We start from the raw sequence: 27,957 nt of genomic DNA, 5'->3' as shown, positions 1-27,957 counted from the left end.
TATTCAATTTATGAAACTAAAAGGAACCCAAGTTCTCTCACTTCTCCTGCCCCCTACTCCCCACCCTCCACCTCTGGCAACCACCAATCTGTTCTCTTTATCTATGAGCTTGGTATTTGTCTTTCTCTGTCTGACTTATTTCCCTCAGCGTAATACCCTTAAGGTATATCCATGTTGTTGCAAATGGCAGTCATTCTTTTTTATTGCTGAATGATATTCCATTGTATATATGAATTTATTAATCCATTCATCCATTGGTGAACACTTATTAATCCATTCATCCATTGATGAACACTTAGGCTGTTTCCATATCTTGGGTATTATAAATAATATGGCAATGAACACGGAGCTACATATAGCTCTTTGAGTTAGTGTTTTCATTTTCTTTGGATGAATACCCAGAAATGAAATTGTTGGATCATATTGTAGTTTTATTTTTGAGTTTTTGAGGAATCTCCATGCTGTTTTCTATAGTGGCTGTGCCAATTTACATTCCCTCCAACAGTACACAAAGGTTGCCTATTCTTCGCATCTTTACCAACACTTGTTATTTCCAGTCTTTTTGATAATAGCCATTCTCATAGGTGTGGGTGATATCTCGTGTGGTTTTGACTTGCATTTCACCGATGATTAGTGATGTTAAACATCTTTTCATGTACCTGTTGGTCATCTTATCTCTTCTCTGAAAAAATGTCCATTCAGACTCCTTTCTTCCCTCTCCTTCCTCTCCAAATTAGAAGCTGTGGCTCAACATTTTAATCTCTTTAAAAATACCCTACACCCCCCTACCCTCTGAATATCCATCTCATATTTTTGGAAAAACTCTAACTTTGGATGAATCCAGCCATCTGTCTTCACCATGTCGGTTTCCAGGCAGCTGAGTCTCACTGGAAAATAACACATAGCAGGGCAGTGGTAGTTGGGCATAAGTAGAATTATGCCCATAATATCACGTAGCTTGTTAAGTGTTAGTTTTGCGCATAGTTAAGTTACCTGCATGCAGACAAAGGAGGAAGCCATGGATCCCAAAAGTGTCATGTATATATGTGAAATACACCACCCAAACACATACCCTACATATAGAAGGTTTGTTGAAATATAATTTGCATGCAGCAGAAGTCGACCTTTTCAGCAAACAGTTCTCTGCACACCATTATGTAACTACCATCCCAATCAAGATGTTGAGTATTTTCATCACCCTGTCCCCCAAATTTCCCTCATACTTCCTCTTTGCAGTCAATCCCCAAGCCCCTGACAACCACCAATCTGTTTTCTGTTCCTACGGTTTTGTCTTATAAGTCTAAAATGTCATATAAATGGAATCATACAGTGTGTACCCTCTTGAGTCTGGCTTCTTTCACTTAGCATAATGCGTTAGAGATTGAACTATTTGTTGCACAAATCAGCAGTTCTATTTTCATATTTATTTCTGGGTAGCATTCCATTATATGCATGTGCCTATCATAGTTTTCCATTAACCAGTTGAAGCATATTTAGGTTATTTCCAATTTTTGATGACTATGAATAAAGTTGCTGTAAACATTCACGTGAGTGTAAATTTTCTTTTCTCTTGAGTAAATACCTAAACCTGGTATTGCTAGACCACATGTTAACTGCTAAATTGTTTTCCAAAGTGGTTGTACTATTTTGTATTCCCATTAGCAACGTGGGATGCTCTGCGTGCTTGTCAGCACTTGGTATTGTCAGCTTTAAAAACTTTATCTACTCCGATAGGTGTGCAGTGCTATCTCATCGTAGTTTTAATATTGTATTTCCTTAATGTCTAATGGTGTTGAGCATCTTTAAATGAACTTATATACCATCCACTAAAGATGGGTGATATTTGTTTATTGGTCAGGTGTGTGTTCAATCTTTTGGCCATTTTAGAAAGCGGGTGGTTATTTTCTTGTTATCGTGTTTTGGAAGTTTAAAAAATATATCTGGATATATTTTACTGTATATGCAAATATATTAAATTTAATATATTTATCAAATACATGTTTTGCAAATATTTTTTCCCAGTCTGTGGTTTGCTTGGCTTGCTTTCTCATTTTCTTAACAACGTCTTTTGAAGAACCAAAGGTTTAATTTTGATGAAGTCCAATTTATCATTTTTTTCCTTTTATAGATCACGCTTCTTGTATTGTATGTGGGAATTCTTTGCCTAACACAAGGTCACAAAGATTTTCTCCGATGTTTTCTTCTAGAAATCTAAAACTTTAGGTTTACATTTACATTGTTGTCCATTTTGAGTTAATATTTTGTAAATGATGTGAAGTACGGATTGAAGTTCAATTTTTTTTGCATATGGATATTCAATTGTTCCAAGACCATTTTTTTTTAGAAGATTCTCCACTAAATGACTTTTGCAATTTTGTAAAAAATGGGTTGACTATAATGTGTGAGTTTCTTTCTGGACTTCCTATTCTGTTCTGTTAACCTATGTATCTTTCCTTTCAAATTTCAACTTGATTACTGTCGCATTATAGTAAATATTGAAATCAGTTTAATGTGAATTCTCCAACATTGTGCTTTATTTTTGAAATTGGTTGTGACTATTCTAGTTCCTCTGCTTTTTCATAGAAAATTTAGGGTCACTGTGTCCATTTATGTAATATATCCTGGTAGAATTGAATGGGATTGTATTGAGTTTATAAATCAACCTGGTGAGAATTGCAACCATATTTAATACATGAACATAGTATATATCTTTCCACTCATTTAGATCCTTTTTGTTTTGTGGTTTTAGCATATAGATCTTGTACATATTTTGTTTGCTTTATAATGAAGCACTTTATGTTTTAGGTACTATTAACATAATATTTTTTCTATTTCAATTTCCCATTGTTCATTTCCGGTATATAAAATATTATTGATTTTTGTATATTGATCGTGTATCTTGTGATCTTACTAAACTCACTTATTATAGCTTTTTTCTGGGGTAGATTCTGGTATTTTCTACATTGACAATCATGTTGTCTGTGAATAGAGAGGTGTTTTTTTTATCCCCCTTTCAATATGTATGCCTAGTTTTTGTACGGTTTAAACTATTATTTCACTGAGAACATTTTCTTCTTAGAGAAATAGTTTAACAAGATTAAGTCCTTGCCAAATTGGCTTTCTGGATTACTAAAAGGAGTTAGAGCCCAAATTAGATGATCAGTTATGTGGACAGTCTTTATAATTTTCATTCTTCAGAGCTGTGCTACAAGAAGATGACTAGGGCATTTTATATAGGGTTTGACTCTTGTGTAATAACTACCTGTTATTTTCCTATTGTGAATTGGTCAGTGGGGATGATGTGCAGAGTATTTCATGTAGGCAAAGAAGCCCCCTCCTGTGTCTGCAGAATCATCATTATGCTAGGGAGCCTTTGCATAGCCCTTTGATTTAAGAGCCTTCACACTTCTGGCTGATCAGATGGCCACCTCCCCCCTTGGCTCATCTGGAACCTTCCACTGCTACATTTCAGACCCAATAGTGTGCATCCCTCTTGCTGGAGTGTGCCTGAGTCTGGACCTGAAACTCTTATATCCCCAGAGTCTGACTCAGGGCTTGGCCGATCTTATTGACTGAATAAGACCTGGAAATACAACCTAGCTGCCCTTCTGACACAGAGGGAAGGGCAAGGACTCTGCTACGAGGTTTGAGTCTGAGCTCTTCTGTCAAAGTTATTCTTGGAAAGCTCTATTTTTCCCATCTGTAAAATGAGGGTGTTATCTTCCTCGTGAGTTATCATTGTGAAGGACTTAGTTCATCATCTAATCCTATTAGGTAAGTTGGTGTTATTAGAACTGTTAGTTAATAGATACATTGTGTCACTTCATCGTGGCCCCTAGCAGACCCTCCTTAATTCCGTTGCCTCCTCTGGTTGAAATGGAGTTCAGGGGCGATGGCTGCCCAAACTGGCCATCCCCCGCGGCATCCGTGTGGCTGCCACTGTCAGTGGAGTGCGAATGAAAAAAATTAGGTGCTCACACCATCTAGGATGCCGCAGTGGCTGGTTGCAGTGCGACCTGCACAGGTGATGCCTGGGATCTGTGGGCTTCCATATGACTGCCAGCACCCGGGGTTTTGTATCTGGCATGATTTATGGGGGGGGGGGTCTAATATGAGCGGGCAGTCCCCCGTCTGAAGGGCATGCAGGCGATCCAGCAAGTGTACAGTGATTTTCTTCTCAAATTTCAAGGGATGCATTCCAGCCTTCTCATTCTACGAATTCCAGCCGAATATTTCTTCGTTTATTTTTTCTCGGTATCCAGCCTTGTTAGCTTGATATGTAATTAGAGGTTTTGGAAAATGTTATTGCTAACACCTGAATATGAACTTTATTTCTGATTTTTAACCCTCCCCCCCCCCCCAAATTATAGGAAGAGCTGTGTTTCTCATAAGCTTAGTTTTCAGTGCGAAAGTATTGTACATTCCTGATGCACGTATCTTGATGGGGTTTCTTCCTCATTTGGTTTTTTTTAATTAAGAACTTTGGTGACATTCTGTAATTATTTGACATGGCCTCATTTCCAAGGTGGCCACATAGAGTTCTTCTGTCTAAATAAATTGTGGTTAATATAATGCAATCCCTCAGTTGGAGAGCAAGTTTGCAAGCAATTGTTGTCCAGAGCCACATATTTATGTGTGTGTGCATGCGCACGTGTGTGTTTAAGTTTATTTATTTATTTATTTTCGAGAGAGAGAGAGAGAGAGAGGAGAGAGAGAGAGCATAAGCAGGGGAAGGGATGAGAGGGAGGGAGAGAGAGGGAGAGAACCCAAGCAGATTCCATGCTGTTAGCACAGAGCCCACCGTGGGGCTTGATCCCATGAACCCCAGGATCAGGACCTGAGCCAAAATCAAGTGTCGGATGCTTAACAGACTGAACCACCCAGTTGCACCTATAATGTTTTTAGTGGTGTTATTTGAAACATAGTCTGTTCCCCGTCAAAATAGGAACATGTCAATATGGTCACAATTTCATAATGTGAGTTCATATACCCTAAGTGTATATATGTATACGTTCATTTCTTTACGTCTATGGCCGGTAAAACTAGGTTTTTTTTTTGTTTTGTTTTGTTTTTTTTTTAGGAGTGGAGTGGTATTTTGATTTCCTTTGTGGCTTTATGTATTTTTAAATTATCTGCAATGATTAAAGTGTAAAGCAAGAATTGTTGTACACAAACGTAGAAGAACTTCAAAAGAATATCTTCTTCCTGGCCTGAGCCAGGGGAAAAAATTACATTATTTTGGCCAGATGCTGCCAGAATTGGGAAATTAAGCAAAGGGATATTAAGGTTAGATTTCCCGGGAGAATAACAACCCCAAAGGTAGTCTACAAATTCACAATTATGTTAACTGAGCACAGAGAGTGTTGGTTCATCACTTAGCAACACTGTGGATTTTGTTTCTCTTTGTAAACCAGATTGAAAAGGAAGAGCAAGCCGACCCCACGGAAGAAGTGAGGGCGCAGTTTCAAGCGAATGGACCACCTCAGCACCTGGACTCACTGCTTCTTGACCCCCGTGCCCTTGGGCAAGTTATCTGGCTTCCAGTAGGATGCAGGGGCAGACACCGGCTGATGTGGCAACAGCTGATGCCCACAGGCCCCTCGGTGCGGGGGCCGCCTGGAGGTGAGAGGGGGCATCTCTGTGCGTCATGCTCCAGTTGGCGGGTCCCAGCAGTGGCCCTCGGGCTCCAGAGCCCAGTGCATGGCTTCTATGGTCTCAGCTGCGGTCTTTTCTCCCTGAGAACATGCACAGGCTTTCAAGGTCTTTAGATCAGGATGGTCAAGTGACAGCCCTTGTATTGTCCTCCAACCTCTGTTCTCCTCCCTCTCTGGCATCCTGTTGCCTAATCTGACTTTTGATCCTTGACCTTCTTCTTTGTAATAATCCTCTGCCTGGTTCCTCTCTTCCCCTCTGCCTTCGGGTTCCCATTTGACCTCCTTAATCAGTTCCCCTCACTGGCACACAGCCAGAGACACAGCTCTGGGGAAGATCCAAGTTTTTTTGAGTAAGATATTAGGTGAGCAGATGAACCAGGCGTGCAAAGAAATTCCCAGGGAGGGTAGGGGTTGTCCAAGTCCACATGTCGGAAGCAGCCAACGTGCTGTGTCAGAGCTGAGAGTAACATTGTGAACAAGTAGCTCCTTCCCACTCCGCAGGCCCCTGTCTCCAACCTCACACAGGGATTTGTGAATGCCTTCTTCTGATCCCTGCCTGGTTGAGAGCATACACTCTCAGGCACTACCTTTGAGCCTTGTCCAATTCATCTGGACATTCCCAGATTCAGAACTAATTGCTTCAATTTGTTGTAACCTTGGGAAAGTTATCTGGGCTCACTCAATGGCTTACCCTTGCCCCTCTCCCAAAGGTTCCTGGAGACCAGGCTGCTAAGAGGGCCCCTCTGTGAGGCCAAGTTGCTACTCTCCCACCCTCCCACCTCAGGACACCAGCAGGTGGCCCCAGGGCCTTTCACAGGACCAGAAGGGGTACTCAGAGAGTTGCTATTTCAGGCCACAATGCCCCAAATTCTTGGGGAGGGCTGAATCCCTCTATGCTGTCCCTGGTTGGTGCCTCCACATACTATAGTGGGGTCAGGCAAAATAGGAGAGGAGAATTAAGTGTGGGAGAGGAGAGGAAGTTAGGGTAGATAAGCAGTCCAAGACTTCTCTCCCTATGTGGGAGGTTATCCCATGATATGTGTAAGTCTGAAACCAATTGTAACGGAGTAGGGTTAGGGTTTGACTTCTCGTCTCTGATTTGCTCCCACTGTCTATAGCCCCAAACTCGTGGAAAGAACTTTGACCTTGAGTATGGGATCTCCATCAGGGACATAGGAAATAATCCCCTGACTCTGCCTTGGTTAGATCACGTTCCCTACACACACACACACACACACACACACACACACAGATGCTTGGTGGGGTTTGCCCCTGGGTTAATTGGAGGACTTTCAGATCATCTTGCTTTCCTGTGGACTGGCTTGTGTGTTTGTGTATATGTTGGGAAACTTGGCTTTGGGGGAATAGTTTTGGGCTCCCAGGCACAAATACTAGAGAGACCCTCCAAGTCTCATTTCAGTTCCATGCTCCCTGGGGACCCTGACCACTGAAGCTGATTATGAGACAAGACTGCACACTAATAGATTCCCTTCAGGGACCTGACTTTGACTTAGGGTTCCACCATTTGCCCGGCAGTGGTTTTGAAAGAGTCTTTCATCATGGATCACTTTCCCTACTCACCTCAGAGCTGGGGGATGGAAGGAGAGGGGTTGGAGAAGGCTCATCTCTCTTGAGTCTCCAGTGGGATCCATTCCAGAAGCCACCCCTGCTTGTTTTAAGCCCAAGCTTGGCTGATTTGTTTGTTGGCTTTAAAGGTGGGCCTGGGGGCGCCTGGGTGGCGCAGTTGGTTAGGCGTCCGACTTCAGCCAGGTCACGATCTCGCGGTCCGCGAGTTCGAGCCCCGAGTCAGGCTCTGGGCTGATGGCTCGGAGCCTGGAGCCTGTTTCCGATTCTGTGTCTCCCTCTCTCTCTGCCCCTCCCCTGTTCATGCTCTGTCTCTCTCTGTCCCAAAAATAAATAAAAAACGTTGAAAAAAAAATTAAAAAAAAAAATTAAATTGGGCCTGAAGGGTGAGAAATACAGGCAATAGATCCAAGCTCAACCCCTTCTCAACCCCTCCAATGCTTTTCTATTAGGAGGCCAGTGGAGGGAAGCTGAAGCCATGACCCAGTCCCTAGGGCATAAAGCTCATTGCCTTTCCAGGTCTGGCCCACCCCACTTGTGATTCAGAAGCCCTTTCCCTACCCAGCAAGACCACGCTTTCCTGTCTTCCTTCTTTTGTCTCCTTTTGTATGTGTAAATAATATGTTGTCATAGCTACTCAGTGCTTATACTCATTCGGGTCTGTTCTTACTACGCACTCTGCCTGTGATGCTCTCGTCCAAGATCTCTGCACTGGTGACTTCAGCTCAAATATCATCTCGGAGATGTTTCCCTTGGAAACTCACTGTGGTTTCCATAGTTACTCTCTATCTCGTCACTCTAGTTTTGTTAGTTGTGTTTGTCTTCACAGCACTCATCACCCTCGGGAATTATCTTGTTCATTTATTTGCTTGTTTACTGCTTGGCTGTCCTGCTCCTAATGTAACTTCCATGACCACCAACACCTGTTTCCTGCCACATCCTCAGTTCCCAGTGCTAGGAGGAACTCAATAAACACTTGTTGACTGAATAGATGTTTGCTTGTTGTTTTTTTAAAATAGGAATGATTTTTCAGAAGTTTAGATTCTTTTGAAAAGTCAAAGGTGTCTACTGTACTTAGCAACAAGGAACCATTGGTGACATTTGAGGGCGCTCTTGGAGTAAATAGGAGGCGATGTGACCATGAAGGGAAGCAGGGCATAGGGCAGTAGCTGGGGTGCCCCATGAACTCAGGAGACACTTGAGCTTGGTGAAGTCTGGTGGGCAGGAAACAGCAGAGCAGGTGTGTGAAGGAGGAGGAAATACTGAGTCAAGAACTGAGGAGGCAGGAGGGAGAATCTGGGGCACAGGTGAGGGGATCAGGCATGTAGCAGGACTCCCTTTTCAGTGGGAAAAGGGGAAGGAGAAAAGGAGTGTGTAGATTCTGGTGGGTTGGCAGGGTCAGCGGCAGGGGCTCGAGGGCAGTTCCTGCCTGTGGCTTTGATTTTCTCTTGAACTTGGAGGTGAAGTGACCTCTTCACAACGGGGTGAGTGGTGGTGTCAGGGGTCAGAAATATGAGGATGGTGGAGACAATTATAAAGAGATCACTTCACCTCAAGCTTTTGAAATATACATATATTTTTAAAAAACCCTTTGCCAGAGGAATCTAATTAACCAATTAATTAACAATTCAAAGCAACATTTTGCCACTAAGTCACTGCATACAACTTCATATTTAGACGTAAATCCTAGGCCTCAACTTGAGTCCCATATGGTCTCAGATGGAAGAAGAAGGAATAGGAGAGAGAAAGGCAGAGTCTAATCTTCTCAAGGAATAAAGAATCACGAGGAAGCTTTCACAAGGGGAAGCTGCAAAAATTCTGACAAATCATAGCAAGATGGGGCTGTGCTGTGAGACAGTAATTTGCTGAACGTCCATCTGGACTCTGTTCTAACACCAGAAAGATGTAGAAACTCAGGCCTGGAAGGGTCCAGGGAGGCTTCTGGACTGACTCCATAGCACAAGTCTCCGTCTCATTAATAATACCATTAACAGGTACTTATTAGCTCTGCTTAAACAAAATGAAGTGTTCTTAATGGATAAAGATGATTCCATTGACCCAACAGTATACAGTGTGCAGTTGCAACTTGGAGAGATTTTGCATACTCACTCTTCTTGTTTGTAACATAGGTACACACTTGTAGGAGTGTTGGTTAAGGGTAGTGATAAAAATATCTTCTTTCTGTTAAATATCAACTATGCATCCATCCTATACTACATAGCGTTTTGTGTTTGTAAATGGCTGCCATGAAACCATGACCTTGGCCTTCTTGCTATCATGCTGCGATCTAGAAATTTCCAAAATGAGTTTGATGGAGCCTTAGGGGTGCTTGGGGTGCCATGTTATGAGATGAGAAGGAGGTGGAGCCAACGTGGCTCCAATCTGCATCCCCACATCGACTAGGCAGATTTTAAGGTCTATGTTGACTTCCAATTTCATATAGATAAAGGGTTGCACTGGGATAAAAGAGTCTGACAATCTTCACCGTTATGACTGAAATCAAATACTGGTAAAATGATTATGCTAGTGACTTTCTATATGATTTTTTAAATCAAAGAGTGTACTATTTGGCATTGCATCATAGGTTTGGGTTTAATTGACTGCTATTTCAGTCACAACTTATTTCCTTTTAGGCAACAATTCACCCACCACCAAGTTGAGTGTTTTGACCTTTGATCAACTGGCTAGGTTTATCCAAAGTACAGATGAGCAAAAGTACCAGATTAGCAAAGAGTCTTGATAATTATACCTGTATTTTATTTTTAAGCAAATTTATGTGGAAGTATTCTATTCAACATGGTACTAAAAATCCATTTCTGTTGCATAAACTACATGAACTAAATAGACTACATTAATAATACATAAAATAGGTTTGCGGAGAGTGGAGAAAATGGGAAGCCATAGCGTAAATGGTGGTCTTCATCGCAAATCAAATATCTATCAGATTTGAATCATTTGGTTCAAAAAGATCTCTGCACAATAGAACTAAGTTCTAAAACAGTGTTAAATCTAAGTACCAAAGTAATATTCACATTGGAGTTTGAAGCACATTAATTTCCCCAAGAGTCCATTTGTAACCACAGCTGGGGGCTGCGAGGTCCAGGGGTGGAATCTTGAGAGGCTGGTGCACTTCCCTCTAGAACCCAAAGGTTGTAAGTATTTTGTAGAGAGAAAAGTAGATAACCTCAAGTAACTAGGATCTCGAAAGAAGGTACTTTTACAGCAAGAGGGTCTAGGTTTCTAAGGTTTCCTTTCCTTCTAAGGAGGAAAGCTTGGGAGTGTCTGGGTCCACGCTTGAGAAGGTGGTGATGGCAGCTGGAAGTCTTTCGTGTGTTGATTAATGACGGATGTTCCTTATAAAGATAGGAAGTGATTTGCATCAGCGCTAGCCAAACCCGCCCTCCCCGCAGAAAGTAAGAGATATTGGGCCAGCCTTTGTTAATGAAGCCTCTAGGGCCACTATTAAAGGCAGATATATTAACAGATACTGAAAATGGGCCCTTGGCCCAGGTGGTGGTTCACACACAGCCCCATGTCGACCTCCAGGCAAATCTGTTTGATTAATGCTGAAGTGAAGATACCCTTACTGTGACCGCCATCGCCATGCCATCGAGGAGGGTTGGGGAGTCTGTCTTTCAGTGGGTGTGAGACTCAGTAGACATTCTGGCAACTTTCCATCAAGGAAGTTATGTTTGCCTGCAGATCAGAGGGTGAGTTTTTCCTGACACCTCATAGGCTACCCAGGTGGCGGCCCATTCACAGCTAATTCAGTCCTAGGCATGCCTCTTCCATAGCGGGAGAAAGGCAAATGGCACAGTGGGCAGTGAGTACCGGGGCAGTCACTCACAGGGAGTGTCCCATGGGAGCCAGCCTGGTTTCAGGGACCTCTTATTGACAGGAGTTCCTTGGTGATCTTCCTGGGTTTGGTTTTATTTCTGAGATCTCTGAAGTACACCAGTCTCTGGGTTTGTTACTTGCAATTCCTGTCTCAGGAAGGCAGCGCTCTCTTCCTATCCGGGAAGAAATCTTAATGCATCAAAAGGAAAGAGTTTGGTCTCTTAGGCTTTCTTTACCGCCACGTGGTGAGCCAACAGATTGCTACCTAATCTATTTTCACTGCATTCGCCCTCTGTTTCTCGAATTCTCGGTAAACATCCCTTTCTGCAGCTGACAGCCTCTGTTCTTTCTCTCTGGCTTATAAGCTTTCTGAGTCAGACCCTTTGACGGAATCTTAGTCTTCTGCTGGTAGAGATCATGAAGGACCGTTACTGCCAGCTGCAAGATTTTGCATTTAATTTTCAACTAGAGCTTTGGCTACAAGCAGTAAAAAAAAAAAAAGAAAAAGAAAAAGAAAAAGAATAATTTTCCAACTTTTGTCTTCCAGTTGATGTCTTGCTGACATCTCATTATTTGGCTCGGAATGCAAATGGTGTCTGTTTTCCTCAACTCTTGTTACTGTGGATTTTGGTGCCATCTGATATCCCTGACTCTCTCCCTTCTTCCTGTGGGAATCTGCCAATTCGCTCCTATTTTTAAAATGACCCTGTTTATCTCCTTCCCTGTGATTTTTCTCCGCTGATGCAAAGATGAACGGCGAGTGGTTTGAGATGCAGAGCACATTTATGCAGAACTTCAACTTCATTATTTTCCTAAGCCACAGCTTCTCTCTGAGCCTGGAGATTCTCCTGATTTGCTTGCTAATCTCAGTAGGTACAGCTGGGAGGGTAGAGACCAAGGGTGTGGGGGGGACCACAGCCTTCTCTCCACTCCACTTCCCCCAACGGCCACGCCTTCCTCTTCAGCTCATGTCTTCCTTCCGGTTTCCATCTCATTTGTCACTGATCTGTTTTCCTACAACTCACATTCACAAAAGACTTCGGTTTTTATTTTTATTTATTTTTATCTTTTTTGTTTGTTTGTTTGTTTACTAGGCTCCACGTGTAATTCGGAGCTCAAACCCGACCCTGAGATCAAGAGTCGTGTGCTCTACCGACTGAGCCAGGCAGCCACCCCAAAGGACCATGGTTTTTAGATTTCTTTTTTTAATATTATTTTATTTTATTATTAAAACAATTTTTTTAATGCTTATTTATTTTTGAGAGAGAGGGGGGAGGCGCAAAGAGAGAGGGCTGACAGAGCCCCCGAAGTGGGCTCTGAGCTGAGAGCAGGCAGCCAGATGTGGGGCTCAAACTCATGAACTGTGAGATCATGACCTGAGCCGAAGTCTGATGCTTAACCAACTGAGCCACCCAGGTGCCGCAATTATTTATTTATTTCAAGTGTTTATTTTATTTTTGAGAGAGAGAGAGAGAGAGAAAGAAAATGAGTGGGGGAGGGGCAGAGAGAGGAGGACAGAGTATCCGAAGTGGGCTCCACTCTGACAGCAGAGAGCCCAACTCAGGGCTCGAACTCACCAACCACGAGATTATGACATGAGCTGAAAATCAAGAGTTGGTCGCTCAACAGACTGATCCACCCAGGCGCCCCGGGTTTTGAGATTTCTAGCAGGGCTACCAACAGCCTCCGTGCATTTTTATTGCTCTGTTTTTCACGCTATCTTCACTGCCACTCCCCCCCCCCCCCCGCCCCCGCCCCCGCCCCAGCTTTTGTTCCCAGCTGCTGAGATTCTGCCCAAGCCTGAGTCACCCAGATCCCCACCATCAGGAGACCAAGGATGATCCAGATGGGCTGGTGACCCACAGACGGTTCATTCTCACTCCATGTCCTTCCAATCCCAGTTTTCCTCACCTTCCCACGTGGCGTGGTGCCACCAGGCCTTGCAAATGTGGTCATCTGAGTTGGGATGGTTACATCATGGCCGACTCTACCTCCTTAACTTGCGTTCCCCTGCGGTTTTAATTTGCTGGTACTTGCATTGTCTCATGTCTCCAAAAGTCCTCAGTCACGTACTTGAACCCAGGTTCTCACGGGATCCCCACCCTTTTCTTCTGGTGTAAGTTTCACTTCGGTGAACTCTTGGAGTCCTAATAAGAGAATCTCTGGAGTCCAAAGGACTTCGCACCAAATGTGCATGTGGGTGGGAGAGGAGAGGGAGAGAGATTCCTCCCTTTTTGTGGCTTCTTTCCTTCTGTGGCTTCATGTGCCTTGGGAGAGGTGGTTTCTTTCTCTTCCATTCCTTGTCTTCCCCTTGCTCAAAATCATATGCAGGTGGAAGGTAGAGGCCCCGTGGCAAGGGTAAACCTAGTGATGCCTCTTACCCATGCAGAACGAGGTTTGGTTGGCATGTCATTCCAATTTCTTCTCTTTTCTGACTTGTGAAATGCAAGTTGCTGTGAGATGAAAAAGCGTTCATGTACATACATCACCCAAGAAAGCTTCATATAGCTGCTTCTTAAGGTGGCTCTGCGTTCTGAACATTTTTAACCCTCTCTGGGATATGACTCCTTTAGAACAATGTTATCTAGTGACTTTCTCATACAAGGATGCATTATACCAACAAACCTATTTAGCCTAGGACATTATTTACACAAGAGAAAAATCAGGCGTGTGTGTGTGTGTGTGTGTGTGTGTGTTTTCTTCCTAGATATAGAACTCATTTTGTCTTAAAATCTGAGTCCCCATTTAAAATGTTCAGGCGACTACTTGGACTTTGCTCTCCACCCGTGTTTTTTTAGGAGCCCTCCTTCTTTGGGACCCTGGAGCAGTAAGCACTTTTGTGCTTGTATCTAAGAGATCAAAATAAAAGTGCCCTCAAGTCCAGGGACAAATGTAGTCATCACAAGTGTCCTTGGCCAACAAGGCCAATATTTGTTGACCGAATACATAAGGAAAATATATTGAAGAAAAATATCATTTAGAGTTTTATCGAGTATTTTAGTAAAGACTTAGAAATGAAATTTCCAACCATCAGAGCATGAGAGCCCAAGCTCACACAACTATTCCAGAGGATAACTGAGTTCACCTAAGTATAAGCTGCCGTTTCTTCCATTCATCGGGGACTGGAGCCCAGGGTTCACAAGGTGTATCGAGCATGCCCTGTGTTGACGAGTGCTTGCTTTATTGGTTGATAGTGTCGTGGTGGGAAGTGTATGGGTATGGGTCTGGGCCAAATCATTCTTCCTCTGCCCCGAGCAATAGTCTACGGGTATTCCTATTTAGGTTTTATCCACAATTAATATTTATAAAGTAAGACTTCATTTGAATACGTTAACCTCTCAGTATAATCTGACTTAATATATATCTTGATTTTGAAAAAATTACCTCAATTTCTTGGTATTTCTTACCGTGTCATCTACATCTTGGCTGTTTTGCAAAATTTCAATACCTTCAGATAAGAGCAAATACAGTAAATTAGTATGTTTTCCAATTGTTGGTGTTGAAAGCAGTGCTTCGAAGAAAGTTTCAGGAAAATGAGCAAGGACGCTGAATTCTGGAAAGGGCATTTGTGTGCAGGAAAGAAATTGAGCAGGGACATGGCTTTGTTTCTCACTAGCTGCATGACTTTGGACAAGTCGTTTAAGCCAACGTTCCCTTCTCAGGGCTGCCTTGCAGACTAATGAAGATAAAATTTTGAGTTTAAAAGATTTAGCACACTTTCATGGAAATAAGCTTTCAGAAGGAATGTTATAAAGGGTGCTAGTTGACAGAGGTCAGCTTACGCATTTTTTAGTCACATAGAACTCCAGGAACCTCAGTACTGTGATTAAATAGAGTCTAGGTGGCCTGTTGATTGGTATAGGACAATACTTGGAGGCACTTTGGACTGGGAAAAGGATGTGTTGGTTCCATACTCTGGACAGAGAACCTTGCATGCACTACCTGGAACCCCCCAGGCTAAACAAACCCTGAGGTGGGACGGCCTTGAGGAACATGAGATATTTGGCAAAGCAAAACACTTCATCTTGCCAAGTGGGGTTTACAATGTTAGTGTAGGATTGTAGGATTGTGGAGCCAAAGGGCTCTGGACAAAGGAGGGGGAGTTCAGGAATTATGGGACAGAAGAAGCAGGAAGAAACTCCAAAGGAATAAGATGGATGAAGAGAAAGACTTTGGAAAGAGAATACGATAGACTTGATGGCAAAATTTAAGTATTACCAAATGGCTTGTGAGGTAGTCTTTGCTCCAGTGCCTCTTGAAATCTTCAATTTTTTTTTTTTTGAGTAGGATTTTTTTTTCTTTTTGGGATGCATTAACGTGTTGAGCATGAATTTTTATTTTATTTTTATTTTATTTTTTTAATTTTTTTTCAACGTTTTTTTATTTATTTTTGGGACAGAGAGTGACAGAGCATGAACGGGGGAGGGGCAGAGAGAGAGGGAGACACAGAATCGGAAACAGGCTCCAGGCTCTGAGCCATCAGCCCAGAGCCCGACGCGGGCTCGAACTCACGGACCGCGAGATCGTGACCTGGCTGAAGTCGGACGCTTAACCAACTGCGCCACCCAGGCGCCCCGAGCATGAATTTTTAAAAATGTTTATTTTTGAGAGAGAGAGAGAGAGACCAAACAAAGTGGGGGAGGGGCAGAGAGAGAGGGAGACAAAGAATCCGAAGCAGGCTCCAGGCACTGAGCTGTCAGCACTGAGTCTGACCCAGGGCCCGAACCCATGAACCATGAGATCGTGACCTGAGCTGAAGTCGGACACTTCACCGACTGAGCCAGCCAGGCACCCTGGTTGAGCTCAGGTTGTGATCTCACCGTTTGTGAGTTTGAGCCCCACATCGGGCTCTGGGCTGACAGCTCAGAGCCTGGAACCTGCTTCGGATTCTGTGTCCCCTCTCTCTCTGCCCGGCCCCCACTTGCACTCTGTGTGTGTGTGTGTGTGTCTCTCTCAAAAATAAATACACATTAAAAAAATTTTTTTTAAAAAGTAAAAAATGAGCTCTGACTGGAACCTCTTAAGTTGTGCGGCTCTCTCTCTTCCTCAGAAAGCTTCCTTTCAGATGGAAGCGAACAAAAGAAAGAGGATGCAGCTTATATGTTTGCTTATATACATACTCTTTGACCCAATCATGTGACCAGAGGGCATGAGGTTCTAGGATTTGCCCAGCTTCAGACACCTACCCAACCGTGGTCAAGGAGCAGTACCTGTTTCTGAAAAAGGCGGGGGGAGGCCGATCGAGGCCATGCCGATACAATCCTGGGAGAATAATATAGAGTTCTAGTGTGACAGGTTTCTTTTACCCCAACAGCCTTGTGAAGATGTCATCCTACTGTCTTCTGACGGCCAATGGGAAATACGTCGTCAGTCTGCCTGTCCTTCCATTGTAAGTAAACCGTATTTTCCTTTTGATTAAGACTTTTCTCTTTGTCTTTCATTTTCTGAAGTTTCACCCTGATGTCATTAAATACGGATTTATTTTTATTTATTTTGCTCAGGACTCAAGTTTCTTCAATTTGAAGATACATATCTTTCTTCAGGGATGCATGAAAAAAAAAGAGAGAGATTGTTGTATAACCATCATAATGGCAAAAATTAAAAATTATCAAGTGTTGGCAAAGATTTGGGGAAAATTCTGATAAGCCATTGATGAAAATTTATAAACTATCATGGTACTTCTGGGGTGCAATCTGGGGATGCTAGCAAAACAGGATATTGTATAACTTATGACCAAGCAATTATTTTAAAAAGGCAATTATAATTTTAGGTACTGATCCTGGAGAAAACTTGCATTTATAGGAAAAGGAGGCACACATACAGCGTTCAGCAAAGCCTTGTTTGCCATTGGAAAAAAAAAAAGAGAGAGAGAGAGAAAGGGAAAGAAATTAATAAAAATGTCCACTAATAGGAGAATGAGTAAATCAATGATGGTATGTTCATAAATAAAATTTTGAACAGCAGTTAAGACAAAGTGAAACATATATACCTACACCAGATAAACAAATTTGGAAGACAAATGAGGAATAGAAAAAGCAAATAGTAGATGGTAAGTGCAATCTGATGCCCTCTGTGTACTTTTTAACCACCCACGGTACTATATTTCCACAGTAAGCAGAAACCATGAGCTCTCAAACGCTCTCTATAATGGAATCAACTTTTAAAAAATGACAACAAAATGAAAACCTATCCAAGAAATATCCAAGAAATATCTATCCCCCTGGAAGTCAAAAGGAAGATCTGAAATGATTCCTGGTTTGAAGAAATAACGAAAATTAAGTAAACAGAAATTAAAACCTGTATAGAAACGGTCAACATTATTAGCCAGACACAAATGTGTTTGGAGGGATAAGTGGGAGACTAGTGATCAGCCTCGGGTCTCTCCAAGGCCACAGGTCTTAGAAAACAGAACCTTTTCCCTGAGTCCATTTTGGACCTGGCTGGTGCTGTGGCTTCAGCAGGTGTCTGACATGGGGACAAAGGCGTAGAGTTAGAGTATAACCTCCTTCCCAACCTTCCTATAGTAATAGGTAGGAAAGCATAGTAGAAGATAATGGAATGTTGTAGAATGTGGAGGGATGTAAAATGGGCAGTATTGGGAGAGGGAAGCTCAGAGTACAGGAGAGTGAGGGCATCCGAAACAGTCTTGTGCTGGGGTCTGGGTGGCCAAGCACAGGCAGATGTCTGTAGCTCCAACAAGGCCGTGGCTCTGTGTCCTTGAGCGAGCACAGCCCGACCCAGCCAAGTTTCAAAGGCAAGTGGGAATACGGGGGTAATGCCAGAGGAAGTCTGCTCAAGGTGTGGGGCTGGGGGGTGAGGGAAACCAGAGATTAGGGAGGAAGAATGCTGGACTCCAATGAGATACAGCTCAGAAGCCCATACCTCCACAAAGAAGGATCAGGCCACATGCTGTCCCAAGGCAGCTGGAAGGTGAGGCCAGAGGAGGCCACTTCTCTGGGCAAGTGGCAATAACAAGGCAGGGGAATTGAACTACACAGAGCCTTCAGGTACAAATGTTTCTCCTGCCTAAACTCAGGTGCTAAACGAACAACAAAATGAGAACCTCTACTATGAACACTTTTCAATGATAGATATGCGAGGCCATTACGTTCCTGGGAATGACACCAAGGGGTGCCATGACAGACAAATTAGTGGGCCAGTCCCACTCAGATCCAATAAGGAAACTTAATATTCCTTCGGCCCATTTTAGATTTTGGCAAAGCCAGACCTCGTACTCAGAACTTGCTTGGCTCTATCCTCCATATCATCCAGAAGGTACAGTTATTACAGAAAGCAAAATTGGGGCGCCTGGGTGGCTCAGTCAGTTAAGCGTCCGACGTCGGCTCAGGTCATGATCTCACGGTTTTTGAGTTCGAGCCCCGTATTGGGCTCTCTGCTGTCAGTGTGGAGCCTGCTTCAGATCCTCTGGTCCCCTCTCTCCCTGCCCCTCCCCTGCTGGTTCTCTCACTTTCTCTCAAAATAAATAAAAAAAATAAATAAAATTAAAAAAAAAAGGAATGCAAAATTGAGAAGCCAATACATTGGTGTGTATTAATTCATGTAAACTTTGGATATTAGCACAGAAATGTTTATAACTAGAAATTACCGAATTCTCTGTGTTTGTCTGTTGTGGAAATAAAACCCCCTGGGGATGGATGAAAAATATCTGGAAATTACTTGAAACCGGTGGATAACTAAATGGATGTTACAACTAAAATGTGCTATAATCCAACTGTATTTTTTTGTCTTCTAAGGGTTGGCTTTGGCAAGCACCGTGCAGTGAATATGCAAAAAAAATTACATAAAGCCCCAAAAGCTGTTCTATGTAAACTTCCTGAGTGGGGGATTTTTGACCATAATCTTTGGTATATTAACTCTGATAATTCTGTATGTTAATTGATTTCATGTTCTGACGTTTTGACTGGTTTGGGGAAAACTGAATTGTCCCAAAGTTGAACCCAGAGTTGTGCTGGTAAATGTTTAACAGCTGGCTCTTTGGGTGGAAAGCCCTGATTTGCAGCGTTTGCCAATTTCCGTGGCAGAAATATGTCCACCATGGCTGATTGCAAGCCATGCGCGTGATGTCACTGAATGCAGAATCGGGAGCCATGTATACCGCCGACCCTTGTAAGTTGGCGTAGGCCACTGTATGTACCCAAGGGCGTGTGTGAAACTGCAGTTTTTTACTAAAACTTCTGCCCCATAGATAGACAAAGGCACTAGTGAAAGAAAAAATATATAAAGGGAAAATAAAATAAATTCAAGTTGGGAGCTCAAATGGTGATTATTGACAGTGGATTTCTTTTTAAGAAGCGGTATTTGTGTATATTCCGCATTTTATTATCTTTTATTATGCGAACGAGGTATCGATGTATCACACTGAGTGTTCGGAACTCTGTTTCATTGGTGTTCTCCTAGACAAAGGCTAGGGCTTCTTCCCTTCCAGATGTTGGTGTGAAGTCAATATGACCCAAGAATCAATGGCACTTGCGCACCGTGAAGCCAGTTTTGGGACGGCTGAGCTGAGGTTCGAGACAGAAGAAAACATATGGAGCCTTCTGAATTTGGGGGAGACAACGCAATTTAGACCCATGGTTTGGTATGATAATGTAGTGGGTTTTGAAAAAAATTAATATTAATGAGGGGCGCCTGGGTGGCTCAGTCGGTTGAGTGTCTGACTTCGGCTCAAGTCGATCTCGCGGTTTGTGAGTTCAAGCCCCACATTGGGCTGTGTGTTGACAGCTCGGAGCCTGGAGCCTGCTTCGGATTCTGTGTCTCCCTCTCTCTCTCTGTCCCTCCCCCACTGGCTCGCTCTCTCTCTCTTTCTCAAAAATAAGTAAACATTAAAAAATTTAAAAAAATTAAATTACGTTGATAGTAATACAAACAAGGAAAATTAGTTGTTGAACAAATGAAATGGATTAATAAACTCTTCTGTAAGGGCAGGGCAAGAAGCACTTATTAAAATAGAGGTAGGGGCGCCTGGGTGGCGCAGTCGGTTAAGCGTCCGACTTCAGCCAGGTCACGATCTCACGGTCCGTGGGTTCGAGCCCCGCGTCGGGCTCTGGGCTGATGGCTCAGGGCCTGGAGCCTGCTTCCGATTCTGTGTCTCCCTCTCTCTCTGCCCTCCCCCGTTCATGCTCTGTCTCTCTCTGTCCCAAAAAATAAATAAAAAAACGTTGAAAAAAAAATTTTAAAATAGAGGTGAACTGGAAATCTCAATAAGAATGATAAGCATTCTTTAAGGGAGGCTTTATCTGTTCTGTCCCTACAGTGATTCATGCTGTTGGACATTTTTGCTATCATCCTGCCAAATTCCAGTCAGAATGTGGAAGAAGCTTATTTGTAAAGCTAGAGCCTGTGGCTTCTAAAGCTATTCTCCAGTGAAAAAAACAAATGCCCTTGGAGGATAGTTGATTTCATATTTCCGGGCAGAGAAAAAAATCAGGATTAGTTTGCGGCTCCTGGATGTTGAAAGAAAACAAGGTTGCCTTAGGGTATCAGAGAACCGTAGTCCATAATGATGTAAAATAAATAAATAAATAAAAAAGATAAAACAGAACTGGCTGAGAAACATACCTGGTCTCTGAAATTGTTTACTTAAAAAGCTGTGTGCTAGGGGCGCCTGGGTGGCTCAGTCAGTTGAGCGTCCGACTTCAGCCAGGTCACGATCTTGCGGTCCGTGAGTTCGAGCCCCGCGTCGGGCTCTGGGCTGATGGCTCAGAGCCTGGAGCCTGTTTCCGATTCTGTGTCTCCCTCTCTCTCTGCCCCTCCCCCGTTCGTGCTCTGTCTCTCTCTGTCCCAAAAATAAATAAACGTTGAAAAAAAAAAATTAAAAAAAAAAAAAAAAGCTGTGTGTTGATGACTACAAATTATGTGAGGCCTACGCTTAAGGTTTTAAAACCAACAGTTGGAAAATGCCAGATGCTGGTTTTCTCTATGAAGAGATGGGCCGGTAGCAGGAGGGTGTCAGAAGGGGTATCGCAGGACATTATCAGTGTGCCAAAGGTCTCCGTGAGATGCGGTTGGCTTGATTAGCCAAGGATGCCAGCAGATTGGAGAGAACCAGGATTTCTGGATATTTCAGCAATGACCTGTAAGAGTTCTTTGCCTCATCTTTCCAGTAGTAAATCACGATCTTCCCTAAGCGTTGCCAGCAACGATTGCACGGTGGATAGAGGCATCCCCTGGAATTCACACGAAGTTTTATCCACCAGCCAGCACATGTGCACTATTGCAAATTATGTCATGTTGTGCTGGCCATTTATCCAACAAGGATTCACTGTGCACAGGCAGGGGCTCTACATCCTATTTCTGAATCACTTTTATTACCGTGTGGCTATGTGCCTCGGATAGCAAATCGGAGCCAGCTTCTCTACCTGACTAAGCCTCACCCGAAGGGGAGAAAATCCTACAGGTGTCACAAAACGTTAAATGGACACTGATGAACAAAAAATTTGGAGTGGGCAATACCAAACAAACAAACAAAAAGCATGCTGGTAAAAAAGTATCAAAGGTATTTAAAAAGGAAAACGATAAATTAAAGGGAAAATATACCATAATAATGTAAATTTTAATCGAGCTTTTCTTTCTAAGGAGATTTTAAAATTAAAGAAGGAAAAGAGATCCTTTTGTAGTTCGTAAGTGTGACGATTGGATGTTCACGCCATTGTGTGACATGTGCCTCCCTTAAACCTTGTTACGATGTTGGCACATTACCCGTCTGATGTGGAAAAAAAATAAAGAAAGAAGGAAAAGAAATAAGTGAAGGAACAGAAAGTAGAATGATAAGGAGAAAGTTTGGTCATAAATATATGAGGGAAAAGACGCTTGCATTAAAAACAACCAAAGTACCAAAACCAAGTGGAAAATGGGTCAACACCATGAGGGTTGATGTGTCTGTAAGTAAGAATTAAAGGTATGATGAAACCAGTGAAGAAAAGGTCATTTAACACCAGTTGGTGCCTCTGATAACATCCCGCTCTTAGCAAAATTTGTATCTGAGACACATACTGTGGTTTATTCTGCAAAATTGGAATAGGACCAACTAACAACAGATTTATCATCAAGAAAGGATGGCACAGTTGCCCAGAATATGCAAGTAGGGGGTCAAACCACTTTCCCCAAAGGAGGTGGTAATGGAGGTGTGCTTTGGGCAAGAAGTCAGCAGCGCTGTGGGACAGTCTGATGGATGTGTGATGGAGGCACCCGGTGAAGACACAGTGGGATTAAGGGAGGAACAAAGGAAAGAGGGTGTTGGCTTTGTAGAACACATAGATCCAAGGAGGGGGGCTTCAAGCCTGTGGGCACCATCCATGGTCAGTGTCAATGACTTGGGATTGGCAGGTTCTCTTTGTTTAGACTTCTCCGCCATGGGGGTCACCGTGAGGATTACAAGTCAGATGGGCTTCATAGTAATGGAGAAAGGCTACTGCTCTAAATAAACTGTCCTGGCTCCCACCATCTCTGAGGGACAAGTGGGACTCCTGGAGAGAGGGTAAAAAGGGACGCTGTTAGCATATGAACATCCCTCCTTTACTGACTCTTTAAATAATTGAACAGAACGTGTAGCAATTTGAAGGATATTGTTCTGGACCCCACTGAACACCTACTGCATGGATGTACGTGAAAAAAAAATCCAGAAGGCTCTTTCCCTAGGCCTTCTATAAGCGGGAGAAACAGGGACATTTGCAGGTGGTGAACAGCAACTTGAAGAGAAGAAAAGGCTGACTTATTGGTGATTGTTGAGCAAGGCTGGGTTGTCAGCCCCGTTATGTACACTCAGAAAAACTTAGGGCTATTTTGAAGAGTTCAAATTCTTTGCTTCACAGATTGGGGACTTGAAGTTGTTTTTGGAACAGATATGTAAATGCTGTCTCCTTTCTGTAGTCATAGGCTGGTGAATCGATAATCCGAATAATGTTCTACTTACAAATGCACTCATTCCTACCCTCACTCTCCCACTTCCCTTCTTTGCTTCTCTATTCATACTGAATGGGTTTATATTATGTAGTTTTTTGATGATGCCCCACTGCTTCCTGGTTCTTGCCATCACTATCTGACCTTTCTGTGGCCCAGCTGTGGCTTTCCCTCTAGGTCCTGGGCCATGGCTTCTATTTGGCACTGAGGATCTGGGCCATCTGCTTGGCTTTGCTCCTCTGACTAAATTCTAATACCCATGGGCCTCCATGCCCCCATGCCAAGACACAAGTGGACCAGATTACTCATCTCTCTCATCGTGGGTCAATCTTTCTCTGTTCTCTTATATTGCAGAAAGAATTTTGCTTGAATTAACTCTTCACTAATATTAGTGTAACACAGAATGGATCCTACAGTTTCTTACAAGAGCGGGTGAAGTTTTGGAATAAGAAATGTTCCCATGCATAGGCGTCATCTGAGTCTGTAAGAGAGCTCCAGTTCTAAAACAATTCCTTAGAACCACAGACCTGTAGAAGGAGTATAGACATCAGTCTATAGTCCAACGAGCCTAATTTAACAGGGGAAAGAAAAAAACGAGTTCCAGAGAGGGTAGATGAATTGCCATGAGTCTCTCAGAAAAGCTTCACTGGCAGCCACACTTCCTGGCCCACGGTTCGAGACACTTTCTATCATTAAGAATGCTTTGTGGGGCGCCTGGGTGGCGCAGTCGGTTAAGCGTCCGACTTCAGCCAGGTCACGATCTCGCGGTCCGTGGGTTCGAGCCCCGCGTCGGGCTCTGGGCTGATGGCTCGGAGCCTGGAGCCTGTTTCCGATTCTGTGTCTCCCTCTCTCTCTGCCCCTCTCCCGTTCATGCTCTGTCTCTCTCTGTCCCAAAAATAAATAAATGTTGAAAAAAAAAATGCTTTAGGGGGCGTCTGGGTGGCTCAGTCGGTTCAGCGTGCGACTTCGGCTCAGGTCACGATCTCACAGTTTGTGAGTTCGAGCCCTGCCTCGGGCTCTGTGCTGACAGCTCAGAGCCTGGAGCCTGCTTCAGATTCTGTGTCTCCCTCTCTCTCTCTGACCCTCCCCGACTTGTGCTCTGTCTCTGTCTCTCAAAAATAAATAAATGTAAGAAAAAAAAAGAATGCTTTAGTAAGGTACATCATTCTGGAGATCGTGAGGACAACTTTGAGTAGGGAGGGAGGCAGAAAAAACATCTAGGAGGCTGTTGTGAAGGTCCAGGAAAGAGATGATGAGGGAATGGAGGCTAATGTTGAAGGAGTAGACAGTCATTCATTCATTGGACTCGAATTTCCTCACCTGCAAATGACACAAAGATCCATCTACCCCATCTGTACCATTCCCAGGGATCAACCATTCCAAGCCGAGGTCATGCTGTATATACGGAACCATGAAAGGGATCTCCAGGTGGTTCAGCATGGGTAGCATGTAGGATGCATGTAGGAGCAAAGGGGGAGATAATCCATTCTGTGGAATTAGAGTTTCCTTGCAAAGTCTGCAGCAGATGTTCATTGTACCCAAGGGCTCAGCCTTTGGGAAGTTTCCAGAGGAGGATCCGGCACAGAGGGGAACTACTGAAAGCTCCACCTAAAGAGAATGCAAACACAACGACCACAGCTTCCGTCTGAGAACCGGGAGCCGTAGCACAGTGGGCAGAGGAGGCGATGATGGAGGCCATGGGGGGACACCTGGAGCAGGGAGGAAGTGGGTGTCCCAGACCATGGCCAAGAGCAGTCCTGAGAACAGGGGGAATAGTGCTGAGGAAACAGGAGGGTCTGAGGCTGCCCCACTGGATGGAGCACACACTCGTTCACAGAGTCTTAAATGTATTTATACGTCAGAGACAACTCAGCACACACTGGACACTGTTAAGTGTTTACTCACAATGAGTAATGCTTCCGAATGTGGTTTTCAGAACAAACCGGTCGTTCCCATGCCCGGCCGAGCCACTTACCCATCAGCACAGACCATATAGCCACCATTTCTCCCGTTTCACTGACATGTGTTAAGGATTTACTGAGCTACCCCCTATCAGGTATTTCATAAGCTGATAGGCTACCTTACTTAGTCATACTTCAAGCTCTTTAAACATCATATTTTAGATGAGAAGAAAAGAAGGTCCAGAGACCCGCCCAGAAGTCACATAGCTGACATTTAGAGGATCCGAGATTCTGACACATGGGCAAGCCCTCTTTTCCCGGTAAATCTCAGAGAGCTGATGCTGCCTGGTGTCTGCCTCTGAGGCCGCCAGGCCTTGGGGTTCCTTCCCTCAGGGACGGGTGATTCCCGCTGTTGCTGTCCCCTCCCCCGTGGAAGTGGCTGACCTGCTCCAACATGCTGCTCCTACATGGTCTGCTCTTTGGAGCAAGACCAAAGATCAGAGGCCCCAGCTTCACATGGGAATTTGTACTGGCCAAAATCCTGCTTCTCACACCTTCCGGCCTTGCTCCTGATTTGGGCCACAGCCTATTCTCCCCAGGTATGCTCCATCATCTGTCTCGTTCATCTTAATTTAAAAACAAAAAAAGTCATCATTTATTGATGGCTTACTATGGGCCAGATACCGACCTTTAGCTGTATTTAATTTTCACACAGCCCTTTGAGACACATAGCTTTGTTATCCAAGTTTTTTTTTTTTTTTTTTTAAATTTATTTTTGGGACAGAGAGAGACAGAGCATGAACGGGGGAGGAGCAGAGAGAGGGAGACACAGAATCGGAAACAGGCTCCAGGCTCCAAGCCATCAGCCCAGAGCCTGACGCGGGGCTCGAACTCACGGACCGCGAGATCGTGACCTGGCTGAAGTCGGACGCTTAACCGACTGCGCCACCCAGGCGCCCCTGTTATCCAAGTTTTATAGAAGAAGAAATAAATCAGCCCAGAGACATTAATAAGTCACTCAAGGTTCCGTAATTAGTCAGGAGTGAAGCTGGGATTTGAACCCAGCAGACCAGACCCTGGCTTTCTTGACTTCCATATTGACCTGCCATCCCCTGAGGTTCTTGATTTTGCCACCTTGCCTGACTCCAGACACTGACCACAGCTCTTGCAACCCAGAGGAGGCTGGGGAAGGCAAGTTAGACGTGTGCCCAAGAAGAAAACCTGATTTTGATGAACAATAAACTGTCCCTGCCACGTTCCCCTTCTGATGAGTAACAGTCTGCATCTTTGTGCTTTAACTTTCTCCTTCAGTTTGCTTTTCTGAGTTTTCCAGGGCTCAACTGTTATGTATTTATAGTTTTCTACTTCATCGAGTGGGTTTGTTCTTTTAGGTCTGTGGCAGGTGGCAGGAAAGAAATTAAGTACGTGAGTGATGGTACAAAGAATGTACAATAAAGTATAAGAGGATGCCTGATTCTTCATCCATCTGTGGAAGGGAACATGGGGAGATAGTAGGTTGTTGGGTTTTGAAGAAAGGGCTACATTTGGGTAACGTGCCGGATCGTACAGGACTTAGGATGCACCCTGGACGTTGCTCACTTCTTTATTGATATTTCTATAATTGTAATCTGGGTAACCGGATACCCTTCATGAGACCAGGCACATGATAGATGTAGATGACTGAGGAAGGGAACATCCATGCTTATCTGGAATTGTAGTTACGGATTTTTTTCATGAAGACAGAGCCAATAAAAATCACTGTATTTATAAACATTCCATATAAAAAAAGGCAGGGTCTTTCTCATTTCCCTTGAAATGTTATTCTTCATTCTACCTTCAGTCTTGAATAAAGATTTCTTGACTTGGGGGCACCTGGGTGGCTCAGTTCGTTGAACATCTGACTTTGGCTCAGGTCATGATCTTGTGGTTTGGGAGTTTGAGCCCCTGGACCGATTGTGATTCTCTCTCTTTTTCTCTCTCTGTCCCTACTCCACTTGCCTGTGCACACCCTCTCTCTCTCAAGGAAAAATAAACTTCAAAAATTAAAAAAAAAAAAAGAAAACGAGATTTCTTGACTTGAATTTCATTAGTAAAACTTGTCAGGTTAATTAACGGAAATTCATGTATCGGACTAATGTATAATATTGAAAAAAGAATTAAAGCTTTGTTTGTTGTTACTGAGTAATCTCCAACACCTAAATAAAGAAAGCAAGGTCCAGGGACGTTAAAGCAAGTCCTGGTTGATATTCCTAGCAATGCCTGCTCAATTTCAGATGGAGGGTAACGGGAAGACTTTGCTCCCTTCCCAAAGAGAGAGCCAACCCTTTTGTGTTTGTTTTGTGTTGAGAGAAAGCCAAGTCTTCTATGAGAGCCACGTAACTGGGTTTCTACTCAGGAACTTCTGAGAAAGAAAAAAAAAATCAAAATAAATCTCCTTAAAGAAAAATATACCTGCAGTTCCAATATGAACTTGTTTGCGTGAGAGGGTGATCTTCTCTTGTGTATTATGAGAACGAAGGATGAGGGGGGAACGTGTTAAATATCACCTAAGCAAATAAAAGAGACAAGTAAGATCTAAATTTCAAGAAATTGGGGCTGCGAAGGCAACCGAAATCAGCACAGAGACTGCTGGAGAGAAGTGAATAGAGGGGCACCTGGGTGGCTCCGTTGGTTGAGCGTCCGACTCCGGCTCTGTCATGATGGGTCATGATCAGTCATTATCGGTCATGAATGGTCATGATCTCACAGTTGGTGAGTTTGAGCAGCATCAGGCTGCTTGGGATTCTCTCTCTCCCTCTGTCTCTGTCCCCCCCCCCCCACCTTCAAAATAAATAAATAAACTTAAAAAAAAAGAGAGAGAGAAGTGAGTAGAAAGGTGTCCCTCTGGTAGTGGATGTCAACAATGCACTTCCTGTAGATCAGGGCTGGCACAAAGGCATTTCTTGCACGTATCAGGGGCTGAAGGCTCTGGGCAGTGGGGTTGGGGACTGAATGGAGACTATGTGGGAGAGCAAAGGTAGTGACAATGCATGGTAGAAACTTACACATCAGGCAGAGGGCTA

The 27,957-nt window shown here is 43.6% G+C and overlaps 1 protein-coding gene and 1 non-coding gene across 3 annotated transcripts in view; both read left to right on the top strand.

Annotated features, from left to right (window-relative positions):
- The window catches only part of LOC101098738 (myelin associated oligodendrocyte basic protein), a 49,984-nt gene extending 32,978 nt beyond the window's left edge, over nucleotides 1–17,006 (top strand). For both annotated transcript variants that reach the window (XM_019810906.3, XM_045037828.1), the window contains 3 exons: nucleotides 5,415–5,622; nucleotides 16,390–16,464; nucleotides 16,577–17,006. In XM_019810906.3, coding sequence (XP_019666465.2) covers nucleotides 5,415–5,454 — 40 coding nt within the window. In that variant the 3' untranslated portion in view covers nucleotides 5,455–5,622; nucleotides 16,390–16,464; nucleotides 16,577–17,006. The remainder of the gene's footprint in view (nucleotides 1–5,414; nucleotides 5,623–16,389; nucleotides 16,465–16,576) is intronic.
- A 4,694-nt stretch (nucleotides 17,007–21,700) lies between these two features.
- Nucleotides 21,701–21,804, top strand: LOC111556464. Its single transcript, XR_002735936.1, has one exon. It is a non-coding gene; the product is annotated as a small nucleolar RNA U13 (small nucleolar RNA).
- Nucleotides 21,805–27,957: the final 6,153 nt, after the last annotated feature.

This window comes from Felis catus, chromosome C2, assembly GCF_018350175.1.
Source record: "Felis catus isolate Fca126 chromosome C2, F.catus_Fca126_mat1.0, whole genome shotgun sequence".
Classification (NCBI taxonomy): Eukaryota; Metazoa; Chordata; class Mammalia; order Carnivora; family Felidae; genus Felis; species Felis catus.
This window is presented reverse-complemented; position numbering and strand designations above follow the sequence as displayed.